The following is a 23,250-nucleotide window of genomic DNA, read 5'->3' as shown; positions in this document are numbered from 1 at the left end:
GCATGATTGACAAGAAAAGGAAGGCATTTCAGATCTGGCAAAGAGAAAGAAACTGTGCCACTAAGAAAAAAACCCTATGCCAATGCTAAGAACCAGAGAACTAAAAAACACCTGGTGGATAAAAAAAAACCAAAACTCAAGAGATCCAGCACTTAGCCGACACTCATGATGCACAGAGTTTCTTTAAAGCCACAAAGACCATCTATGGACCAATAAATCATGGCATATGCCCCCTATGCTCAGCAGATGGTACCACAAAAGAAGCTTTTGCACTGTGCTGGAAAGGACAGTACCAACATCTCCTTAACCACAACTCCCCCATAGCTGCTGAGGCCCTCTCACAAATCCCACAAAAACAAATTAGAGATGAGCTTGCTGTATCTCCAAATCTGGGAGAGTTGCGTACAGCTATTAACCAAGTGAAAAACAACAAAGCCAGTGGACCTGATGGGATACCTGCTGAAATCTTAAAAGTGGGTGGAACTGAACTTACACAACAACTTCACAAGCTCATCAAAGAAATCTGGGAGAGAGAAGCAATCCCAGCAGACTTTCAGGGATGCCAAAATTATCAATCTCTTTTAAAAAAGGTGACAGGACTGATTGTAGAAACTATAGAGGCATCTCTCTATTAGCTGTGGCCGGCAAAATGCTTGCAAGGATCTTAGCAAACCGTCTCTTAACATTATCCGAGGTGACCCTTCCTGAATCCCAAAATGGTTTTCAGCCTTCTAGGGGGACAGTGGACATGGTTTTCACAGCTCAACAACTTCAGGAAAAATGCAGAGAGCAAAACCAACCTTGGTACTCACACCAAGCTGCCAGTTCTAGTGGTGCATCCAGCACCTCAGGGGCTCCCCTTGCTTGCTTATGAGAAGAACTGGCTGAGGGGGGGGCGCTAGGGGCGCATTGGAAGATGGCCAACAATACCATCTCTCCGGCTCACACGAGGTAATTAAGAGGCTAATATGGGAGTAATTAGCCTCCCGGGTTTTCCCAGGGGGAATGGGAAAACGCTGCCTCGTCCGCGGATGCCTATAAATAACCCCCCGAGTTCGAAAGAAGGAGGGGGTGAGGGCACTGGACGGAAAGCCCTTGTGTGAGTTTTTGGCTCTCCCGGACACTACTTCTGATCGCGATCCTAGTTGCAGGCTCAAGATAAACAATTAGAGAAGAGTAAATGCACATGTTTCGAGCGAAAGAAAGGGAGTTTTGACTGCTAACTGAATCGACCTCTGAGAAGTTGAGTGATGGGTTGGATTGAACAGAAAACTAGATTAAAGAAGATTACATCAAAGATGTCGGTATGTTGAAACGGAGTGGAAAGGGGGGGGGGACTTTTCTTTTCTTCTATGTGATTTACCTAACAACCCCTCCCTAAGAAGAACCATCGCATAACCGATAACAAGAGAGATGGAATAATAAACTGTGTGGAAATGAATCATTGACTAAAGGCTTTGTTTTGTGGAAGATCTGGAAAGCAAATGAAAGGCTTTTGGATGACGCAGTTCTAATGGAGAATCGCCATGGCGAGACAGGCTTTGTTGCAGGATTTATGATCAAGAGGGGGAGGAAGCCACGGCTTTGCTATCATATCTGAGTTCTACATTTGACTTGGCAAGAACTACGCTGAAAAGATTGATGTCGGAGCAACAGGTCTGGGAAAGTTAATGAGCAGATGTTTAGACTGTATTTTATGGAAACGCTGAAATGGCATCTGCCGTTCGAACAGGACCTTTGGATTAAGGTGAAAATCCACACAGGACTATAATAATGTTTGTTTCAATTCACTTGTGGAGACTTTCAGAGTTTATAAAGAAAAGAAAAAACGATAACAAGAACAAGATTGGAAGAAGATTGGTAAAGGATAACAACAAAGAGATGGAAAGATGGAACTCTGAACATCAAAGCAGCACAAATATGAGAGGATTGGACCCTTTTTGAGCTCGAAGCATGGGTACCCCCAACAAAAATTAAAAATTTGGCTAAATATTTGGAAATATTTGGAGTTTATTATGTATTGGTATAATTTGGAATTAATGTGATTTGATTGGTTTGTTAATATTTTTTTTTTTTTTTTAAAGAGAAGAACTGGCTCTGCATTCCATACAAAATGTTGTTGTGCCTGCTGTTTGCTACAGAGACTGAATATTCCTTCCCCCAAGTTTTGGCCCTGCTCAAGAACCAGTTAAGCACTTCTATGCCCCATTCATTTAAACTGCTGAATAAACTTGGCCCTTCCATGAATCCCATTGAAATCTATAACATTATTATTATTCAGTTGTGTCTCAGCATATTTATGGGAAATGTCACTATTACAAAGTGTTTGGAAGAAGAGTTTGGACTTGATATTTCGCCTTTCACTCCCCTTAAGGAGTCTCAAAGCAGCTAACAATCTCTTTTCCCTTCCTTCCCCACAACAGACACCCTGTGAGGAGCTGCATGTGGAGGAGCGGGGAAGCGAACCCAGCTCACCAGATTATGAGTCCACCGCTTTTAAGCACTACACCACACTGTCTCAAAGACTAATAGATGGCAGCTATACATAACCTTTAGCTTAAATAATAGCAACAATATCCATCTAATGTAACAGTGCAGTGTACTAGCTAGTGTCATAGAATCATAAAATCATAGAGCTGGAAGAGACCGCACGGGCCATCTAGTCCAACCCCCTGCCATGCTGGAACACACAAGCAAAGCACGAGCAAACCACGTTTTTGGGCCATGGAGTGTCCAGGAAGCTGTGGATCCGAGTTTTTTGTGGTGCAAGCTGTGCTCCTGGCTATGACGTGTGATCTGACGTTGAGTTTGGGTTGTCCCAATGCAAAAAGCATGAGGATCCATGAGGATCCGTGTTTCAAAACCACGTTTTTGTACCACGGTACAACCAGGAAACCAGGGATCTGAATTTTTTGTTGTGCAGGCTGTGCCCATGTACATGATGTTTGATTTGACAGTGAGTTTGGGCTGGCCCAATGGAAAAAGCATGAGGATCCGACCTTCAAAACCACGTTTTTGGGCCACGGCGTTGCCAGATAACCGTGGATCTGAGTTATTTGGTGTACAGGCTGTGCCCCTGGCCATGATGTGTCATTTGATGGTGAGTTTGGGGTGGCCCAATGGAAAAAGCATGAGGATCCGTGAGGATCCGTGCTTCAAAACCACATTTTTGGGCCACGGTACGGTCAGGAAGCTGTGGATCTGAGTTTTTGGTGGTGCAGTCTGTGCCCCTGGACATGATGTGTGATTTGGTTTCTTAGGTGGCCTGTGCGAGTGTGAATGGGGCAATTCGTTATTAGGATGTCCATAAGCTCCTCAAACCAAGTGACTCTAGCTATTGGAGGAAGTTCAGCACTCCCTACCAAGATCAAGTGAGTCACACAATCAGAATACACCAAGGTTTGGAAAGACGATAGTGTATGCTCGTTAATTCAAATCCTTATGTACTGAAGATGCGTTACCTGGGGGAGTGGATTGATTATATATTCTGGCACTCTCAATGGAAAGACAAATTTACATTGAAGGGGGAGATGCTCACTAAGCATAGGATTACCTATGTGGAACTCTACCCTGAAGGGCAACATTTTAGTGGGAACCAGAATATAGTCTGCCCCACTATTTCCTTGTGGGGAGAGTAAGGTAAAATTCCCAAAGCCTTCCCAGTCTGGCAGCCCATTAAGCCACAACAAGGCCCTGGTGGTAGTCAGCTTGGTGAGCCGTAAGCCAGCCAGGTTGATTTCTAAGTCCCGTGATTCTCGTTCCCATAAGCGGAAGAGCAGTAGAGTCCAAGATCTCCCAAGCTTTTGTATATACTTCCTGCCCTTGGCCTAGGCAGGCATTAAAATACCCTGTCAGGACAATAGGTAAATTGGGGCAAATGGTGTCCAGATTCTCGAGCACATGTGCAAGGAGATCCCATTGATGGTTCTTGGCTGCGACAGTAGAGGAGGGAGAAATAAATATACACATTGACATGACCTGGCTCTCCATCTCTATCTTTGTTGCTAAAGGTTTGCAATTTGCAATGGCAGAGAGAATGTGTTCGCATTTTATATGGAGAGCCACCAGGGGTAGTGTAATGGTTCTAGGGGTTGCTCGTGCGTAAGTTGCCATTACTCCTGGCTAGGTTGCCTGGTTGAACCCTTTCTGTCTGGACAGCCTCAAGTTCCGTGGCTGCCTCAGTCGCTGGCAGAATCCGTCAGTGGGCGTTTCTTAAACCTCTTCCAGCATAAAAGCTGTTTGACGCCCAGTCTCCTCCCCCTTTGCCTGCGCGGAAGTTTTCTGCGCAAGGTGGGTGTGGGCAACGGAGCACTCGTGCCCTCTCCGCTGGTCTCCTGCGAAGAGTCCTGGAGCCACCTCTCCGATTCCCCCATCTGCCCCCCTTCTCCACTGGTGTTACGCTGATTTCCTTCCCCAGCAGATGGGCTACCTCTCCCCCTACTGGTACCCTCTCCACCATCGTCCTGGAGCCTCCTCTCCGCCTCCCACTCCGATGGCAGTTCCCTGACATCATGCATCTGCATTTTAGACCATTTGGAGTTTCTGGAGCAGTCTCAAGGGTAGCCCTGCATCTCTCTCTCTCTCTCTCTCTCTCTCTCTCTCACACACACACACACACACACACACTCTCTCTCTCTCTATCGCAGTTATACCCTGCCCTCCCCGGCTCAGGTGTACAGCAAGTTAAAGTAGTCTAGTCTGCAGGTGACCACTGCATGGATCACCATGGCTAGGTTGGAAAGGGACAGGTACGGTACCAATCGCCTAACCTGACATAGATTAAAAAATGGCACTTTGCTACATTTCTGACCAATGCCTCCATAGAGACAGAAGCATCCAGGATCATACTGGGACTCCTGATGGAGGCTACAGGTGACTATTGCGCCCCATGAAGGCTGGGAGCTGGCAAACCGAATCGAAATCATTCTGGCCCAGCCATTGGACGCCCATCTTTATTGGATAGAGATTCAGCCGACTCCGTTTCCTCCATCCCAGCACACCCACCTAAAAATTGGCCAATAAATCCAGGGTAGCATCTGGCCTGGGCCATGAAGCAGTAGATCCATGATGTTTGGGTCAGATCTGTGGTTATCTACAAGATATTTGAATAAAGGGTGAATTTGGGGTTCCCCAATGCAAAAAGTGTGATGATTCATGAGGATCCGTGCTTCAAAACCAGGTTTTTGGGCCATGGTATGACCAGGAAGGCATGGATCTGAGTTTTCTGTGGTGCAGGCTGTGCCCCTGACTATGACGTGTTATTTGACAGTGAGTTTGGGTGGTCCAATGCAAAAAGCGTGAGGATCCATGAGGATCCGTGCTTCAAAACCACGTTTTTGGTCCACGGTTTCTTCAGGAAGCCGTGGATCCGTGATTTTTGTGGTGCATGCTATGCCCACGGCCATGATGTTTGATCTGCTGGTGACTTTGGGCCGATCTGGTGCGAAAATCATGAGGATCCATGAGGATCCGTGCTTCGAAACCACGTTTTTGGGCCACGGTGTGGCCAGGCAGGCGTGGATCTGAGTTTCTTCTGGTGCAGGCTGTGCCTGGCTATGATGTGTGATTTGACCGTTGGTTTGGGCGGGCCCAATGCTAAAAGCATGAGGATCCATGAGGATCCGTGCTTCGAAACCACATTTTTGGTCCATGGTTTCGCCAGGAAGCTGTGGATCCGTGATTTTTGTGTTGCATGCTGTGCCCATGGCCATGATGTGTCATTTGACGGTGACTTTGGGCTGATCTAGTGCAAAAATCATGAGGATCCATGCTTCAAAACCATGTTTTTGGGCCACGGTATGGCCAGGCAGGCATGGATCTGAGTTTTTTGTGCTGCAGGCTGTGCCCCTGGCTATGATATGATGTTTGACAGTGATTTAGGGGTGGCCCAGTGCAAAAAGCATGAGGATCCATGAGGATCCGTGCTTCAAAACGTTTTTGGGCTATGGTGTCTCCAGGAAGCCGTGGATCCGTGATTTTTGTGCTGGATGCTGTGCCCATGGCCATGAAATTTGATCTGATGGTGACTTTGGGCTGATCTAGTGCAAAAATCATGAGGATCCATGAGGATCCGTGTTTTTTAACCATGTTTTTGCGCCATTGCGGCACCACGAAACAGTGGATGCGTGATTTTTTTGGTTCCTCCTACAGACTAAGATGTGGTCTACAGTATCATGGTGTTTTTATTTTGTTTCAATATAAAAATCATATGAATTCATGAGGATCCGTGCCTTGGATCCATGTTTTTGTGGTGCTGTAGCGCGGCAAAGTGTTGGATCCACGTTTTTTATACTCCAGTCTGTAGTCCTTCCTTCCAGGTGTGATTTGACACTGCATTTGTTGGAGTTATTGTTAAAAAAGTGGAGGATCCATGAGGATCCGTGGATGGGCTACCTCTCCCCCTACTGGTACCCTCTCCACCATCGTCCTGGAGACTCCTCTCCGCTTCCCGCTCCGATGGCAGTTTCCTGACAGGTAGCAAGCCACCAGAGATCCTGCCTTTTTGGTGGAGTTTGACTGTCAGAACCACAAAGGTGTTATAGCTGGCAAAGTCAATGTGCCATGTTGACCATCTTTAATGGATTGAGATTCAGGTGACGCTGTTTATTTCTTCCAAACTCACACGCCTAAAAACAGGTCAATAAATCCAGGGAAACATCTAGCCAGCGCCACAAAGCTGTAGATCCATGATTTTTGTGGTCAGATCTGTGGTTATATACAAGATCTTTGAATAAAGGGTGAGTTAGGGGTTTGCCCAATGCAAAAAGCGTGAGGATCCATGAGGATCCGTGCTTCAAAACCACGTTTTTGGGCCACGGAGTGGCCAGATAACCGTGGACCCGTGTTTTCTGTGGTGCAGTCTGTGCCCCTGGACATGATGTGTGATTTGATGGTGAGTTTGGGTTGGCCCAATGCAAAAAGCGTGAGGATCCATGAGGATCCGTGCTTCAAAACCACGTTTTTGGGCCATGGAGTGGCCAGGAAGCCATGGATCCGAGTTTTTTGTGGTGCAGTCTGTGCCCCTGGACATGATGTGTGATTTGACAGTGAGTTTGGGTTGGCCCAATGCAAAAAGCGTGAGGATCCATGAGGATCCGTGCTTCAAAACCACGTTTTTGGGCCATGGAGTGGCCAGGAAGCAGTGGATCCGAGTTTTTTGTGGTGCAGTCTGTGCCCCTGGACATGATGTGTGATTTGACGGTGAGTTTGGGTTGGCCCAATGCAAAAGGCGTGAGGATCCATGAGGATCCGTGCTTCAAAACCACATTTTTGGGCCACGGAGTGGCCAGATAACCGTGGACCCGTGTTTTCTGTGGTGCAGTCTGTGCCCCTGGACATGATGTGTGATTTGACGGTGAGTTTGGGTTGGCCCAATGCAAAAAGCGTGAGGATCCATGAGGATCCGTGCTTCAAAACCACGTTTTTGGGCCACGGAGTGGCCAGATAACCGTTGACCCGTGTTTTCTGTGGTGCAGTCTGTGCCCTTGGACATGATGTGTGATTTGATGGTGAGTTAGGGTTGGCCCAATGCAAAAATCGTGAGGATCCATGAGGATCCATGCTTCAAAACCATGTTTTTGGGCCACGGAGTGGCCAGATAACCGTGGGCCCGTGTTTTCTGTGGTGCAGCCTGTGCCCCTGGACATGATGTGTGATTCGATGGTGAGTTTGGGTTGGCCCAATGCAAAAATCGTGAGGATCCATGAGGATCCGTGCTGCAAAACCACGTTTTTGGGCCACGGTACGGTCAGGAAGCTGTGGATCCGTGATTTTTGTGTTGCATGCTGTGCTGCTGGCCATGATGTTTGATCTGATGGTGAGTTTGGGCTGATCTAATGCAAAAATCATGAGGATTCATGAGGATCCGTGCTTCGGAACCACGTTTTGGGGCCAGGGCGTGTCCAGGCAGGCATGGATCCGAGTTTTTTGTGGTGTTGGCTGTGCCCCTGACTATGATATGTGATTTGACGGTGAGTTTGGGTTGGCCCAATGCAAAAAGCGTGTGGATCCATGAAGATCCGTGCTGCAAAACCACGTTTTTGGGCCACGGTTTCGCCAGGAAGCCGTGTATCCGTGATTTTTGTGGTGGATGCTGTGCCCATGGCCATGATCATTGATCTGATGGTGACTTTGGGATGATCTAGTGCAAAAATCATGAGGATTCATGAGGATCCGTGTTTTTAACCATGTTTTTGCGCCATTGCGGCACCACGAAACAGTGGATGCGTGATTTTTTTGGTTCCTCCTACAGACTAAGATGTGGTCTACAGTAGCATGGTGTTTTTATTTTGTTTCTATATAAAAATCATATGAATTCATGAGGATCCGTGCCTCGGATCCATGTTTTTGTGGTGCTGCAGCGCGGCAAAGTGTTGGATCCACGTTTTTTATAGTCCACTTTGTAGGTGTGCCTTCTAGGTGTGATTTGACACTGCATTTGTTGGAATTATTTTTAAAAAAGTGGAGGATCCATGAGGATCCGTGTAGATCCGCCTTTTATGCAGACCCGATTGAAAACAGCAAATGACAAGCAAGCAGCATGTGGTCAAACTCGACTTCACTGGCACAAGCTGTAGTGATGATCCTCACCTTGGGGGGCTTTAAAAGAGAACTAAGACAAATTAATGGGGGATGAGACTAGAGGTGGCTCCTGCCATGACAGCCATGCTCTGTCTGGGGATGCCCAGCAACTGGCAGCCTCAGGCCCCAAAGGCCTCTGGGAATCCCAAGCAGGGAGGGGCTGCTCCCAGGTCCTGCTTCCTGGAATAGGCATTGACAGGCTTGATCCTATACTGTGCAGGTCCAGCTATGGAAGGGAGATGCTCTTGCACCATCCACTTGCAGCCACCCGCAACCTGGTCCCTTCAATAGACGGCCGCTGAAATGTGCTCTTTGTGGGGCTGCCCTTGAAGACTATGCAGAAGACACATATTATACCAGGACTGGTTGGTGCTGTGCTTGAGGGCCTGAGTCAAAGTGCTTCTGTGGCTTCTGTTTGCTTTTTAAATATGTTTTTATTAAGATTTTCCAAATGTAACAAGTGTGTGTCTATTTTCAAATCTTCTGTGGCTTCCGTTGGCATGCAGAGCCCTCATTGACTTGCCCCCAAACACCTGAAGCAGCAACATCTGTCCAGACCCACCTAGATGTTGGGGTCTGCAGGGAGGCCTTGCTGGCAGCTCCACTGGGGGGGGTGTATGAGAGAGAGGGGGGACTCTTCTTCCTGGTGGCCCCTGAGATGGTGGGATGCCCTTCCTGGCACCCAGCAGCACCTGCCCTTATTACTGTATTCATGTCATGTTAGGTAACAATGAGCCTTTTGGGGTGGAGGATGAGATCAGAATATCCCTCCTCTCATCATAGTGTTGTTTCTGTTTCTGACTCCTCTTGATTCAGTTCGTTTATGGTCTTGTAACATTTCTGTGTTTCATAGTTTGCTTCTTGTAATGTGTTGTCCGTCATCCACCCTTGGACTGCATGGTGAAGGGCAGGCTGAAAATGCACAGCAACATATAAAATCCTGCAGCAAAGAGTTCTGCAAGTGTTGCATCTCTTTGGCTTGATTCTGCCGCCGGTTGTTTTGGCTGTGTTTGCCCAGGGCTGCCATGAAGAACGCTCGGTTCCCTCTGCGCCTTGCAAGTCCGGCTATGTCCTCTAATTGGTTCCTTCCCAGCAACTGCTCTGGCTTCCTCCTTGAGGACATTGTGGTTGCTTGAGTTGCCCTGCATTTTTAGTTATGCTCCTAGAGGCTCTCAGTCCTACTCAGTGCATTCCAGACATGAGCCAGGGCAGGGGGCGCATCTAGAAACTTTGCATTCCTCCCTACTTTAGTGCAATGCAGGGGGCCCAGGAGAAGGAAGTCTCTTGTTCAAATCTCACTTCTGGCCTGAAGTGACTAAGTAGCCTCAGGCAGCATCACGACTTTCCTGCTTTACCCTAGTGATGGCTAAGTGTGATGATGTACAGGAAGTGCTTAGCACACTCTAAAGCCTTATACCAATGCTCAAGACTGTTACTTATTTTCTTTCCCCCCCCTTTTTTTATAATTTTCAACTCACATAAGATGAAGCAGCAAACACAGCTGATGTGATCAGTTCTTGTTTTTCTCTCTGTGCATTAACCTCCTGGTATCTCAGGGAGCAAACAGAGTGGAGGAGAATCCCTCTCCCTTGTTCTGCCAGAGGGCAAGGCAGGTGCGATGGGCCAATGCCCCCCCCCTTGCTTCTGGCTTGGTTTATAAGACCATCAGGAGAACCTGACTGCTGCTGAATCAGACCACTGGGGGCTTGGCTAGCCAGCCAGTGGGTGGAAGTTCCCGTGCAGGACTTGAGGGCGATTCCCAGCTTCCTCCCACAGCAGAGGGAGACTTCCTAGCCTAGCTGCTGAGCACTTGCTTCAAGCCCTGCTATACTGGAGAGCTCCAGTTGGGGACTCCAGGGAGGACCCATTCCCACAGGAGCTTCTGTTTAGTGCCTAATCCAAGCCCCCCTCCCCCAACAACAGGGAGCACATTTTAAGGCTCCCAGTTCTTCCCTTTACTTGCCCCACACCCGAGCCCCTGCCGGGAGTCCCCAGTGAATATGTTCAAAAGCGCTGGTCCCAATATGGACCTTTGGGGGACTCCACTTTCTACATCCCTCCTTTTGGAGAATGTATTCCCACGCTCTGCTTCCTGCTTATTAAGCAGTTCCTGGGCTCCCTCTCCTCTTCTTCCTCTGGAGTCTTTGGCAGGTAGCTGACATCTGAAGTGTCGTGTCTGTTGGATCCGTTCAGTCCGTGGCTTGCAGATACTCTTCAGAGAACCCCAAGAACAGCCTGGCAGGCAGGAGCTTCTCCCCAGTATCCGCCCTGCTTCAGTCCTGCCTGCTCTGCTATCTGCTTGGTCATTGTGTCTCTGACAATATGTTCCACCACTTAAGCTAAGCGGTTTGTAATTTCCAGGATCCTCCTGGATCTCTTTTTAAAAACTGGTCTGTGTTGGTCATGTTCCAGTCCTCAGAAATGGAGGCTGATCTGAGGGACAAGGGACATTTTTGTGTTTGCTGTTCTGCCATTTCACATTTTTGCTCTTTGAGAACTCTCGGGTGGGCCAGAGGTTTGGGCCAAAGTGTGTGTTCCCTTTTTGCCTCATTTCTCAGGGAAGCTGCTCTGACTCTGCTCATTCACCATGCTGGCATCCTCTTGGCCTTCCTTGATCTGCGGATATATGGAGATATTAGCTTTCATTATTGTGGCTTTGAAACACCCCCGGGCATTCCAGAGCGAAAGGCCCTTTTTACATGGCCTTTTTAACAGCCCCCTCATTTGGGGAAAGTTTCTTCTTTTGAAGTCAAACGTGCCTGTTGATGCTTATCTCAAATGGGAGAGCACTTGGGTCACTGTTCTCAGTCCATTCAACAACACCTAACATTTCACACCAAGTGCTGGGAACCACTTTGGATTAAGCCCAAGATCGCCCTGTCTCTGGTTGGTTCCTTGGCCAGCTATTCTCGCAGACAGTGCTGGTCTAATTGAAATTGCCCATGGCTGCAGCACTTCCTCCTTGGGAGGCCTCTCCGAGTTCATTCTCCATCTCAAGATCACCCTGGGCATTTGGGGCCCCAGGACTAAATGTCTTTAGGGGCCCCACCTTGCAGGCCCTACACTTGACTCCCTGCATGTAGACTGGCATCCTCACATCGGCAGCCTGAGGGCCTGCTCCCTTGGCAAGGGCTTGCCTGGATCAGGGCTGCCCTCCTCCCAGAAGCCAGGTCTGGTGGGAGAGCTGAGCCGAGGTGCCCAGTGTCCTCCGAAAGGGAACAAGCCTGGCTGGGCTTTGTGGGCAGTGGGGATAGGCTGCATGCCTGGCAGGGGTGAGGCCTTGCTTCTCTTCAGGGAAGGACTCGGCCGCTTCCCACCCGACTGGGGAGCCTGGCCTGCCCCCCCCCCCCGGCCTCTGGTCACACACGGCCTGCCTTGTCTCTGTGTTGTGCCTGAGGCCCTTAGCCTTGGCCTCCTGCCCCTGGAGCACACTGGGGTGTTTGTCTGGGGGCTGTGAAGGGGCCGCCCTGCAGCTCAGCCCCCGTGGAATGTGGGGCCACATCCAGCTGGGTGCTCAGCTGCTTGCCGGGAAAGGGCAGGGCTGAGTGCCGGGATTCTGCTGCAAGAGGGCGGAGGCCGGGATCTCTGGGGTGCCCAGCTGGGCTCTCTCCTGGGGCTGCTCCGAAAGGGGCCTGGGCTGGGGCAGATTGGCTCCCTTACCCTGCCTGATCTGACCACCTCCAGGGTTCCTCCTCTGGGGTGCTGAGGAGACGTGGGGCAGCAGGAGCCTCTGCAGGGAGGGGCCCCATTGTCTGGGCAGGAGTCACTGTAGCAAGGGCTCTTCTCCTGGTCACTGCCTGGCAGCGTGCTGTGATGGCTGGGGGCCTGTGCCAGGTTTCCAGGGCTGTGGGTTTAGGCAAGCCACTGAACAGTGCTGCACAGGGAACCGCAAATACCTGCAGAATCAGGAGCCAAAATGGACTGAATTCTGTACATCAATAGATTTTAGCAAGGAGGCAAAACCTTTCAGTGTAGGAATGCTGCCTTAAGCCAAGTCTTAGCCATTGGGGTCCCTGTAGCTCAGCACGGGCAGGCAGCAGCAGCCCTGCAGGGCCCAGGCAGATGTCTCCACCGACCCTCCTGGCAGCCGCCGATGGTCTTGTCCTGGGCTACAGGGTCTCTGGGTCCTCCTTTCCCGTGGCTTTGGGGTGTTCCCTCCTGTGTAGCTCCCCAGGCCTGCCTGCAGACGGGGGCAGATCCTCCGCCTTCCTCCGCAGTGGCCAGGCGGGTGATGCTCCTTGGCCAGGCGGGCAGGGACGTTCTTGCCTAGGCGGAATGATGTGGCCTGTGCATCTGACTGTGGCCCGGGGCTAGTTTAAGTGGCGGCTGGCAATCCCTGAGAAGGGAGGAACCCAGCCGGCAAGAGGCCCCAGGGGGAGGCTGGTTCTCTGGCATGTTCACGGGGCCGCCCAGGTGTCGGGAACAAGCCACCGGCAGATGGGTGGGGCTGTGGGTGGGGAGTCCCTCTTGGCACTGGGGAGTGCCTGGCACAGGGGGGGTGGTCAGAGGGTGGTCTTGAGGGGTGGGGGGCCCTGGCACTTCTTGCAGGGGAGCTGCTTCCTTGGCCCCACTCCCTCCAGCTGCCTGGCCTACTCTGCAAAGTGGAATGGGGCCTGCTTCCTCTCTGCGGCTGCATGCCCTCCATTGGCCTGCCTGTGTTGAGCAGATGCAGGATCTCTCCCTCTGGCTTCAGCAGGGCAGCCCTGCAATGGGGAAGGGCCCTTTGCTGTGAAACGCCCCCCCCCCCCGGGCCTGTGGGGCTGCCTCTCTGGGACCGCCAGAGCCCCCAGCACTGCTTTGCCCGTTGTGCGGCATCTGACTGCTTGCAGCCGCGGAGGTTCCTCTTTAATTAGCGGCAGGGATTTCTCCGAGCAAAGCCAGCGGCCGCCTTATCTGCTGCCGGGAACTGCCATCACCCACAGAGATCAAGTTCCCACACTCTGGTGCTTCCCACACAGGCTCTTGCTGGGGGGGGGGTGCTTGGGGTGGGGCTCAGTGGTTACTTGAAGGCTGCTGAAATGGCAGACTTGACCCTGATTCCTTCCTGGGCGGGGGCAACTCCCTTTGTCTCCAGTGAGTCTTCAAGCCCCCCCTCAATGCAACCCCCCATGCTGTTCAGATGGCCCTTCCTGGAGCTGAAGAGCTTTGAGAAGCAGTTGTGGGTGTTGTGGAAAAGGGGCAGGATGGGGGGGGGGACTCAAGGAGAGGGGAGCCCCACATGCTCTGGGTCCTTCCAGCTCTGGATCTCTCCTCAGGTGCTTCTGAGACTGGCTGGGGGTGCCAGGCCCCTTGGTTCTGCTTCTGTTGTGGGGGGGGGATGGCCCCCAAGCAGAGCAGAACACCTTTTGAGGGACCCTCCTTCCCTCATTGTGAAGCCCCCCAATATCTACTGATTCTTCTTTCCACTTCTTCATTCACCTGCCTGCCTTGCCTGGGCCCTGATCTCTCACTGGCTCAACCTGGGGATCAGTAGCAGACCCCCCCCCTGATATGGTTGCAATGGGGAGGGGGCCCTGTGCTGCAAGGCAGACCCCCCTGCAAAGGGCCTTGGCTCAGAACCTGCTTTCTGTGTGGAAGCTTCCAGGTTCAAGCCCCAACTGCTGCCAGTCAGTGTTGGCAGTGCTGAGCTTGATGGACAATGGGGTCTGACTCAGGCAAAGGCCACTGCCTCCATTTGTCCCACTTGTGTTGCTGCCGCTTTAATATAGATGACAGATGTGCGCAGAGAGCAGAGCAGGATCCTTGCAGCTACAGCAGTCCTTGCAGATGTCGCCCCCCCCTCACTGGTTGAAAACCTCCAGAGATGGGATGGGGGAGAGTCCACATCCCAGACGGGTGGCTCTCCAGTCTCTAAATCCTCCCCCCTTCGTGGCTCCCAGGCAGAATCTGCTCCTTTGCCAGTGGCTCACCCTTCCTAGGGTTGGGTCTCAATACACACTCTCTCCCTTGTCATTTGAACCCTCAGCAGCAGAAAGCAGATCTGCTCCATCCTCCTGCAAAGTGGCAGCGCTTCCAATGCCCGCAGGTGGCTGTTGTGTCGCCCCTTCTTTGGGTGGAGCATCTCTCACAGCTTCCCACCGACAGAATTTTGTCTTCAGCCCCCCATCCTTGCGGCCGTCCTCTGGACACTTTCCCATTTGTCCAGCCCTAGACTTGGCCCTTTAGGTGAGATGGCAAGGCTAAGCAAAAGTGAGTGGGTCCATTAGGACAGGTCAGCGTCAGGCCTTTGGGCTGCCGGATCCTGCAGCTGACTCATTCTGTAACTTGTGGTCTCCTCCGAAACCCTGAGTTCCTTTCTATATGACTGGATGACCTTTAAGGTTCCTCCCAATTCTCTGATTCTATCAGCCAGATGACACCCATCCTGTTTTTTGTCCATCAGCTTATTCTTCCCTGCTTAAGTGCAGAATTTTACATTTAATCTCTGTTGAAATTCCTTTTGTTAGTTTTCTCCATCTGTTTCTGTTGACTTCAAACTCCAGCAATGGCTGGACTTCACCATCTCAGGCCTTTTGTAAAGGGCGGCTGGAGGCAGTGATGGCTACCAGCTTGAATGGCTTTAAAAGAGGACTAGACAAATTCATGGCGGAGGAGAGGGCTCTCGGAGGCCCCTAGCCCTGGTGACTCTGTTCCTCCTCAGCTACCAGGGACAGAATCCAGTGAAACTGAATGTTGGAAGATTCAGATAGATAAGAGGCAGAGGCAGTAATGTCTCTGAAGGCCAGTTTCTGGAAACCACAGGAGGAGAGAAGTCTCTCGTTCTCACATCCTGCTTGTGGTTTTCCAGAGGCATCTAGGAGAACAGGATGCTGGACTAGATGGGGGGGGGGCTGTTGTAGTTCTCGGCAACTTCGATGGCTTCTGAAGAAAGGCTATTTAACTCACATGGTAGATTCTGGTGGCAGACGTGGCGTGCAGAGCCCGGATGGAGGTGGGGGCTGGTTGGGAGAGGGGCCCTCCTTCCGTGGGGCAGCATGGTGAGGCAGGGAGGCCCTGCCCCTGGGAGGCCCATGGCTTGTGCTGTGGGAGTGGGCTCAAAACAAGGTGTGGAAAGATGGTTTCCTGCCTTGGATGGCCACGTGGGATTATCTGGGCCCTGGGCTGGGGCATTGAGCCCTGAGCCAGAAGAATGTGGGCCCAGCCCAAGGCTTTGCTGCCTGAGCCCCAGCCTGGCTACAGAGCCACCGCCGCTCCCTGCCAACCCAGCCATGGGGGACTTGGCTGTGCCTGGCCACCTTGCATGCCACTCTGGCCACGGCCTGCTGTCACCGCGGAGCATCTGGCCTGGCCGGGGACGATGGTGGCAGCTGCCCCTGCCTCTCTCCCCCCACTCTCAGCAAGGCGGTTAGTGCAGAAGCCTTTCTGCAGCGCTGCTCTGGCCTCTGGCTGCTCCTTCAGATTTCTGCTCTCAAAAGATGTGATTGTTTGTGGCTCTCTGCGTGCTTGTGCTCAGACAATGCCTGCCAGGCCAGGCCCTGAGGCGCCAGCCCCCTCACAGGCTGCCCCACCCGCCCTCAGCCTTGAGTCTCCGTGCGCTGACAAGGAAGCAGTTTGAAAGCATACCAGTGCAGGTAGATAAATCGGTATAGCTGCAGCAGGAAGGTAAACGGCATTTCTGTGCGCTCTGGTTTCTATCACGGGTCCCGTTGGCCGGAAGCGGCTTAGTCCTGCTGGCCACATGACCCGGAAAGCTGTCTGTGGACAAACGCCGGCTCCCTTGGCCTGAAAGCGAGATGAGGGCTGCAACCCCAGAGTCGCCTTTGACTGGACTTAACCATCCAGGGGTCCTTTACCTTAGATCCTCTGGAGTGGGCCCACGAAGGGAGTGCCTGGGGTGGGTGGGGGGCAGGCCACCCCATTCCCACCAGTTCACTGGCTGCAGCAGCACTGGACCTTGTCAGATGGGGAGGGACAGGTCTTGTCTGCATCACTTCTGCATGCACACAAACGGGAAGGGAGGGGAGCAGTGGCCTTTGGGTGCAAGGAAATTGAAGGAAGGTCTGGTTGCCTCCCCTCAGAAATATTGCAGAACTGCGTGCGGGGGGGGGGGGGTGACTCTCCTGTGAGGAAAGGACTTTTTCGTTTAGGGAAAAGGCAAGGGAAGTGGGGCATGGAAGAGGTGCGCAGAGCCAGGCCTGGCCGGGAGAACATGGGCAGAACAATGTTTTCCTCTCTTTCTCTTAACCCTGGGAGTTCTGGGCATCCGGTGAAGCTGAGGGTTGGGAGGTTCAGGTCTCCTCTGCAAGTGTCACCAGCTGCCCACCTGGGTGGCAGTCCCTGAAGGCGACTGGCAGGCAGTCTCTGTGCTGCTGCCCTTTTCTGTTGGCTCTTCCTGCAACGCCCTTCCCCTGCCAAGAGCCTCCTGGGATGTTTGCTGCGAAGTGGTGGCTGCCAAAGGTCAGCCTAATAATCTTTCTTGGAAGCTTCCTGCTGGCAGCGCTGCCCCTTTTCTTCCTGCTCCTTGAGGGGGGCTGGGAAATGTCCTGATAACTGCCCCCCAACAGCCTTCTCTTTGTTGGGCCTTTCTCTTTGCCTTTTCTAGCAAAATAGGGACCCCACCAGCTGCTATGCGAAGAAGGAAAGGAAAGCAGCAATTAAAGCACATCCTGTTGAAAGTGGCTGATTCTGCAGCAAAAGCCCAGCCCTTCCCCATGAGGCCCCTCTCTCGCTCCCCACCCCAGGGACCCCCACCCCACAGCAAGCAGGAACCTGTGGTGCCCCACATCCAGCCAGTCGCTGAGAGCCAGGCCCCACAGCAGGAGATGAGGGGAGCCTGCAGCCCTTCTCGGGGTGAGCGCAGCGTGGCCAGAGGACTGTCACCTGCTGAGTCCTCCCTTGGCTCAAGAGGCTGCGGATGAGCTACTCAGGGAACCCTGCAAGTGGTCCAGGACTGGGCGCGGAGCGTGGCGGCTGCCTCTGTGCCCGGGCAGCTCTGGACATAGGGCAGGTGGCACCCAGGCATGGCTGGCATTGGGTGGGTGCAGCTGGCACAGGCTGTGGCCCCACTCCTTGGAGGGTGAGGCTGGAGGTGATGCTTGCTGCCACCATTTATTTTATTTTATTTTTACTGAATTTTTATACCTCCCTATAGCTGGATGTCTCTGGGCATTTCACAGAAAATATCACAATATATAAAGTCAAAATAAGAACAATAACCCAGTAACACCCAGTAACATGGGAGGGAGGGTGGCCTTCCTGTCTGGACGTGCCCAGTCCCCTCTCTGCCCAGGGCTGCACACAAGCCCTGTGGGCATGGAGGCTCTGGGGCGATGCCTCCCCAGGGCTAAAGGAGGCACTCCTGCCCCCCCCGACCCCTTCTCCTATGCTGCGTCTTTCAGTGCACTGTGGGGAGGGGGGCAGAGCTGGCCCCTCCTGGCACTGGCCGGGGGCTTGCATGTCTTCGGCTGCTCCCCACCTTTGAATTGCTGCCCCCATGCCTGGCATATGCCTTGGGTGCTGTGTGCCGGCCAGTCACCCGCAGGTGCTCTCTTTGCAGAGGTGGAGGGTCTGGTGCAGCGATTCTCTCACGAGGCCATTTCCAACTACAGCACCTTCCGGGTGGATCCCCGATCCCACACGCTCTACGTGGGCGCCAAGGACACCCTCCTCGCCCTGCCTGTGGGCACCATCAGTCAGGGGGCCAAGAAGGTGAGCTGGGTGGCAGCCGAGTCCCCATGGGATGGTTGGGCAGCCGGAGTCCTGTGGCCCCTGCCCTCCTTTTACCTCTGTCGCTTGGGCAGGGAGCAATTGGGGCGGGGCAAGGCAGGGGTGGGGGTTTTTTTGGGGGGGGGGGGAGGTGTTTCTGCCATCCTGGCCAAGGTGCCTCTCTGCTGGGCCAGGAGCATCAGATGGTGGTCCTGCCTGCCTCTCCCTTGCTTGGGTGGGGATCACAAGCCCCTCTGCATGGGGCAGGAAGGGTCCCCTGGTGGGGGAGGGGAAGATGGCCACTGGAAGCCTTGGGGCTTTTCTTCACTGTCTTCCAGATAGCCTGGAATGTGCCTGAGAATCTCCAGATCTCTTGCACCTTGAAAGGGAAAAAAGAGGTAAGTGCTGCTGGGGGCTGGGGGGGGGGGATCCTTGGCCTCTTCCTCCTCATCTTCCCGAGGGCTCTGAGTGTTGCTGTGGAGCTGCCCATATCCTGGAGCCCCACAGAGCAAAAGGCTCCCCCCAAGGCCAGGAGGGTGGGGGGTTCCTGGCCTCTCCCCCTCGCACCCGGCTGACGGCTGCCTCCCTCTCGCCTCCCAGGCCGAATGCCACAACTTCATTCGCATCCTGGAGTTTGCCAACCAGACGCACCTCTTTGTCTGTGGGACCTTCTCCTTCAGCCCCCAATGTGGCTACATTGTGAGTGGCTGCCTGGCTCAGCCGTGTGTGTGTGTGTGTCTTGCAAGCGCTACCCTTCAACTTGGGGGGGGGGGGTCTGTATTGCTTCCACCCTGACTGGGACAGATGTCTTTCAGCCTTGGGGAGGGGCAACTCCGCAAAACCCCTTGGCACCTGCTGGAGGGTTTCAGAGGGTAGGGGCCCCACACCCCCTTCCATGCCGTTCACGTGCAGACATGGCTGGGGGGTCCTTCCTCTCTTGCAGAAAGTGAGCGACTTCCGCACTGTGGAGCGGCAGGAGAGCGGTCGGGGGAAGTGCCCCTTTGAGCCCCTGCAGCCGTCTGCAGCCATCATGGCAGGTATGGGGGGGAGGGGCGCATCAAGGGGGGGGGGCTTGTGAGGGTCTGGCAGAACAGTGAAGCACCCACAAGCCAGGGGCCACCTCAGGGGCCTCCGTGGGCGGCTGGGGAGTGCCAAGTCCCTTGTTCCTGCTTCTGTTGTGGGGTGGGGGCCTGATCCTTCCCTGCCCTCGTCCAGTTGCCCTTCTGGCTCCTCCTTGCCATGGATGTAGCTGCCCTGGCCTTTGCCCCTCTTGGCTCCTCCCCTTTCGTCTTCAGCCTGGCCGTTCAGCTGGGGTGTGGCCACTTGCACCCCCATCAATGAAGCCTTGAGGTGGCCCTTCCCACCCCCCATGTCTTGCCCTTTCCTGCTATGCCTCTTTGCCCCCTAGATGGTGTCCTGTACGCAGCCACAGTCAACAACTTCCTGGCCACGGAGCCCATCATCTCCAGAGCCACAGGGAACCCTACAGAGTTCATCCGAACAGAAAACTCCGTGGCCTGGCTGAATGGTGAGCTGGCGAAGGCAGCGGCTGCTGTGGTTGGGCAGGGTGGTGTCTTGGGATCAGGGCCTGGCGGGGGGGGGGGGCTGGAGAAGTCCTTGCATGGAGCTTTGCTTGTTTCTTCCACTGCCCAGATCCTGAATTTGTGGCCTCGGCTTTTGTGCGGGAGAGTGAGAACGGTGAAGATGACAAGATCTACTTCTTCTTCACGGAGACTGCGCGCGAGTACGACTTCTACGAGAAAGTCAAGGTTGCGCGCGTGGCCAGAGTCTGCAAGGTCAGTGCCCTGATGGGGGGCGGGGGGCTCTGGGGCTGAGGCCTGGTGCCCAGCTGGTTCTCCCTCTTCCCTGGAAGCCCCATGTCCTCCTTCCTTATGGGGCTGTGACCCACTTCCTGCTTCAGCCGGCCTTCCACTCTTTGCCCCAACCACCTTGGCTCAGTCCCCCCGCACCATCTCCCCCAACCCAAAATGTCTGCTGGGGTGGGGGCTCCTTGCTGTGCCTGCATTGCCCCCACCATCTCTGCCCACTTGTCTGCAGGGAGACTTGGGAGGCCAGAAGACGCTGCAGAAGAGGTGGACCACCTTCCTCAAGACGCAGCTGGTCTGCTCAGACCCTCAGAGCGGCACCGTCTTTGGCATCCTGAAGGACGTGGTCACTTTGTCGTCAGACAACTGGAACGCCACCGTTTTCTATGGGGTCTTTGCAGCCCACAGGTGAGGGAGGCGAAACCCATGGCAAGGCCACCTTTGGGGTGGGCAGGGTAGGAGGGAAGGTGCCTCCCTCTGGGCTGCTCCACCAGGCAGGCTTTTCTCTGCCCAGATGTGGGGGGTGAGGCGGCAACATCAACATGGGCTCTTGCTTCTCTCTTGCTGGGACACCTTGTCCTGCCTGCCACGCCTGGGCACAGTGCCAGCCAGCCTTGGCAGAGGCAGCCAGCACTGAAGAGGGAGGAGCAGGACTTGGCTTGGTCTGTTTCTGGAAGGCGGAAGGAGTGGCAGGATGCCTTTGCAAGGATTGGCTGCTGGATCAGACCAGAGGGGAAGCCCCACAGCTGGACCTGAATGCCAGCTGCCTCTTTCCTGTGCTTGTTGCTTAGCAGAGGTTTCAGAGGTAGACAGCCCTTGGAAATGGGGGCTCCGCTCACCTGCTGTGACACACAACTGGCAACCAGCTTCTTTCCTTGCTCCTTTCCAAGCCATCCCTGCTTGGTGGTTGGGGTCAGTCTCCACGAATCCTTTCTGGGTTGCATAATGGAGGACTTTGCTCTCGACTTTCCTGGATTCCTTCCCAGCCAGTTTCATTGGGGGCCGAGATGGAGGTGAAAGGGGAAGCCCAGTGGCAGAATGGCAGGCCTGGCAGGGGGAGGCTGCTTTGCTGGGGGGTGCTGTCTCAGCTGGCAGAGCAGGGCTCCACTCCCCCCGCCCCCCTGAGTGAGGCTGCCTTGCTGGTGCCTTTCAGGAAGGAGGGGAGTGCCATTTGCGCCTACGGCCTGCAGGATATCCAGAGGGCCATGGCTGGACGCTTCAAGGAGTTCCGGCGCGACTGCGACAAGTGGACAAGTGTCATGCAGGACAACGTTCCTGACCCACGGCCGGGGGCAGTGAGTGAGGCCCAGGGGGGTGCTGCATTGGGTGCTGGGTGGCCTGGGTCCCCTGGGCTTGAGCAAAGCCCCCCGATCCTGAGCCCCCCATCCTCTCTTCCCCTCAGTGTGTCACCAAGAGCCTGAAGCTGGAGGGGATCGGGTCCACGCTGGCCCTCCCAGACCGAGTCCTGACCTTTGTTCGTGACCATCCTCTCATGGACGAGCCTGTCCACCCGCAGCAGGGCTCTCCGCTGCTGGTCCAGCTGAACACCCAGTACTGCCGGCTGGCTGCCCACCGGGTCAGGGCGCTCTCTGGGCAAGAGTATGATGTCCTGTACCTGGGAACAGGTAAGGAGGTGGCTGGGCAGCAGGTAGGCATGCCAAGTGGGGAGGCAGGTATCAGAGGGGGCCAGGCTGAACTGCCCTTCTGCTCCCCCAGAGGACGGACACCTGCACAAGGTGGTCAGGACCAGCCAAGAAACCTCCCAGGTGATAGAGGACCTGGAGCTGTTTGCTGAGCCTCAGCCCATCCGCAACCTGCAGCTCCACCAGGTGAGTGGCCGGTGGGTCTGGCCTGGCCCAGAAGGCTCAAGGGGGACAAGGGCCAATGGGATCTTCTCTCTCTGGCCCTGGGACCCCCATCCAAAAGGGCTGGACTTGGCCTTCCTTGCCCTCCTTTTGGAGGAAGGGGGGAGCCTGGCTCCTCTTCAGGGTCCAGCCCTTCGTGGCCCCTTCCAGACAGTGGGAAGCTGAACTGGGAGCTCACTGGTTGCCAAAGCAGCTTTTTTTTGGGGGGGGGGGGGCTGTGAACTGCCCTGGAAGGAGCATTCTCCAAACAGCCAGGATGGCGGCCTGTGGAGTGAACAGGGAAAGCTGCCCCTCCTTCCTTCTTGGAAAGGGAACAGTTCCTGATCCTCCCAACTCTGCTTCTCTGTCTCTGCAGAATGGCCAGTGCAGCACTTGGGCGGTGGCGGCTGCTCCGCATTTGCCCCCCAATGGCCACAGCTGGCCCCATGTGGGAGATGCTGCGCACCTGAGGGACCTTTTCCTCACATGCATCTTTGCAGACTCCCTCCTTGGGACCCCCCCCCAATCTCCCAATGAGCAACTCTCTCTTCTTGCTTCCTCTGCAGAACTGGCTCTTTGTGGCTTCTGACAGCGAAGTGACCCAGATCAGCACCTCCACCTGTGCCACGTACAGGACATGCCAGCAGTGTGTCCTGGCCAGAGACCCAGCCTGTGCTTGGAGCAGGGAGCAGGGGGCCTGCAGGGACCACCACGGGCAGGCTGGGTGAGTGAGTGAGGGTGGGGGCTTGGGGGCCCAACTGCAAAAGCAGAGCTGCCAGGGCCCCAATGCAGCCGGCAGGCCATTCTAGGTGCAGCTTCAGGAGCACCTCTGCTTGGAGTTGGGGGAGCCTGGAGGGATAGGCTCTGCTGCCAGCCAGTGTTGGGGAGGTCACCACGGACATTATTGCTATTATTTATTGAACTTATATACTGCCCTATATCCGGGGGTCTCAGGGCGATTCATAAAATAAGATCAAGATATAAAACCAACCCAATAGCCCCCCCAACCACATTTTAAAAGGACATCACTGTGCACAGCCAGCGGGCAGCAAGCAGAGCCTTCTCTCAAAGCAGGAGGCTCGTTGGGTGCTGGGCCCCTTGGAAGGCTGCCTCTTTGCCCAGCTGCTTTGCTCAGCAACTGCCCCCTTTCCCTCTCCTCAGCCTGGTCCAGGATATGACGGCAACCAAGGTGCTGGCGCTGTGCCCCACGGAGGAAGGCCTTGCAGGTGCGTCCGACCTTCTCCTGCAGAGAGGAAGTGCCCAGGGAGCTCCCTCTGACAGTCAGCTGTGGGGCGGGAGAGATGACCTGTGGGGGGCTAGAGGGGGAATTGTGAAGCGGGGAAGGTGGTTCGGTG

General features: G+C 54.1%; 2 protein-coding genes across 3 annotated transcripts in view; one reads left to right on the top strand and one right to left on the bottom strand.

The window, feature by feature from the left end:
- Window positions 1-23,250, bottom strand: part of LOC310657504 (maestro heat-like repeat family member 5) — a 132,222-nt gene that overhangs the window by 61,181 nt on the left and 47,791 nt on the right. The window lies entirely within an intron of this gene.
- SEMA4F (ssemaphorin 4F) overlaps window positions 1-23,250 on the top strand; it is a 34,256-nt gene that overhangs the window by 9,304 nt on the left and 1,702 nt on the right. Inside the window, exons 2-13 of the mRNA XM_083398345.1 lie at window positions 18,077-18,228; window positions 18,564-18,623; window positions 18,826-18,924; window positions 19,169-19,262; window positions 19,634-19,753; window positions 19,879-20,021; window positions 20,284-20,459; window positions 21,205-21,346; window positions 21,454-21,676; window positions 21,768-21,880; window positions 22,462-22,619; window positions 23,057-23,121. Of these exons, the coding sequence (XP_083254471.1) occupies window positions 18,077-18,228; window positions 18,564-18,623; window positions 18,826-18,924; window positions 19,169-19,262; window positions 19,634-19,753; window positions 19,879-20,021; window positions 20,284-20,459; window positions 21,205-21,346; window positions 21,454-21,676; window positions 21,768-21,880; window positions 22,462-22,619; window positions 23,057-23,121 (1,545 nt within the window). The remainder of the gene's footprint in view (window positions 1-18,076; window positions 18,229-18,563; window positions 18,624-18,825; window positions 18,925-19,168; window positions 19,263-19,633; window positions 19,754-19,878; window positions 20,022-20,283; window positions 20,460-21,204; window positions 21,347-21,453; window positions 21,677-21,767; window positions 21,881-22,461; window positions 22,620-23,056; window positions 23,122-23,250) is intronic.

The sequence above is a fragment of the Podarcis tiliguerta genome, assembly GCF_965153285.1.
Source record: "Podarcis tiliguerta genome assembly, chromosome: 9".
Classification (NCBI taxonomy): Eukaryota; Metazoa; Chordata; class Lepidosauria; order Squamata; family Lacertidae; genus Podarcis; species Podarcis tiliguerta.
The sequence above is the reverse complement of the archived record's forward strand: the minus strand, read 5'-3'. Positions and strand labels throughout refer to the sequence as shown.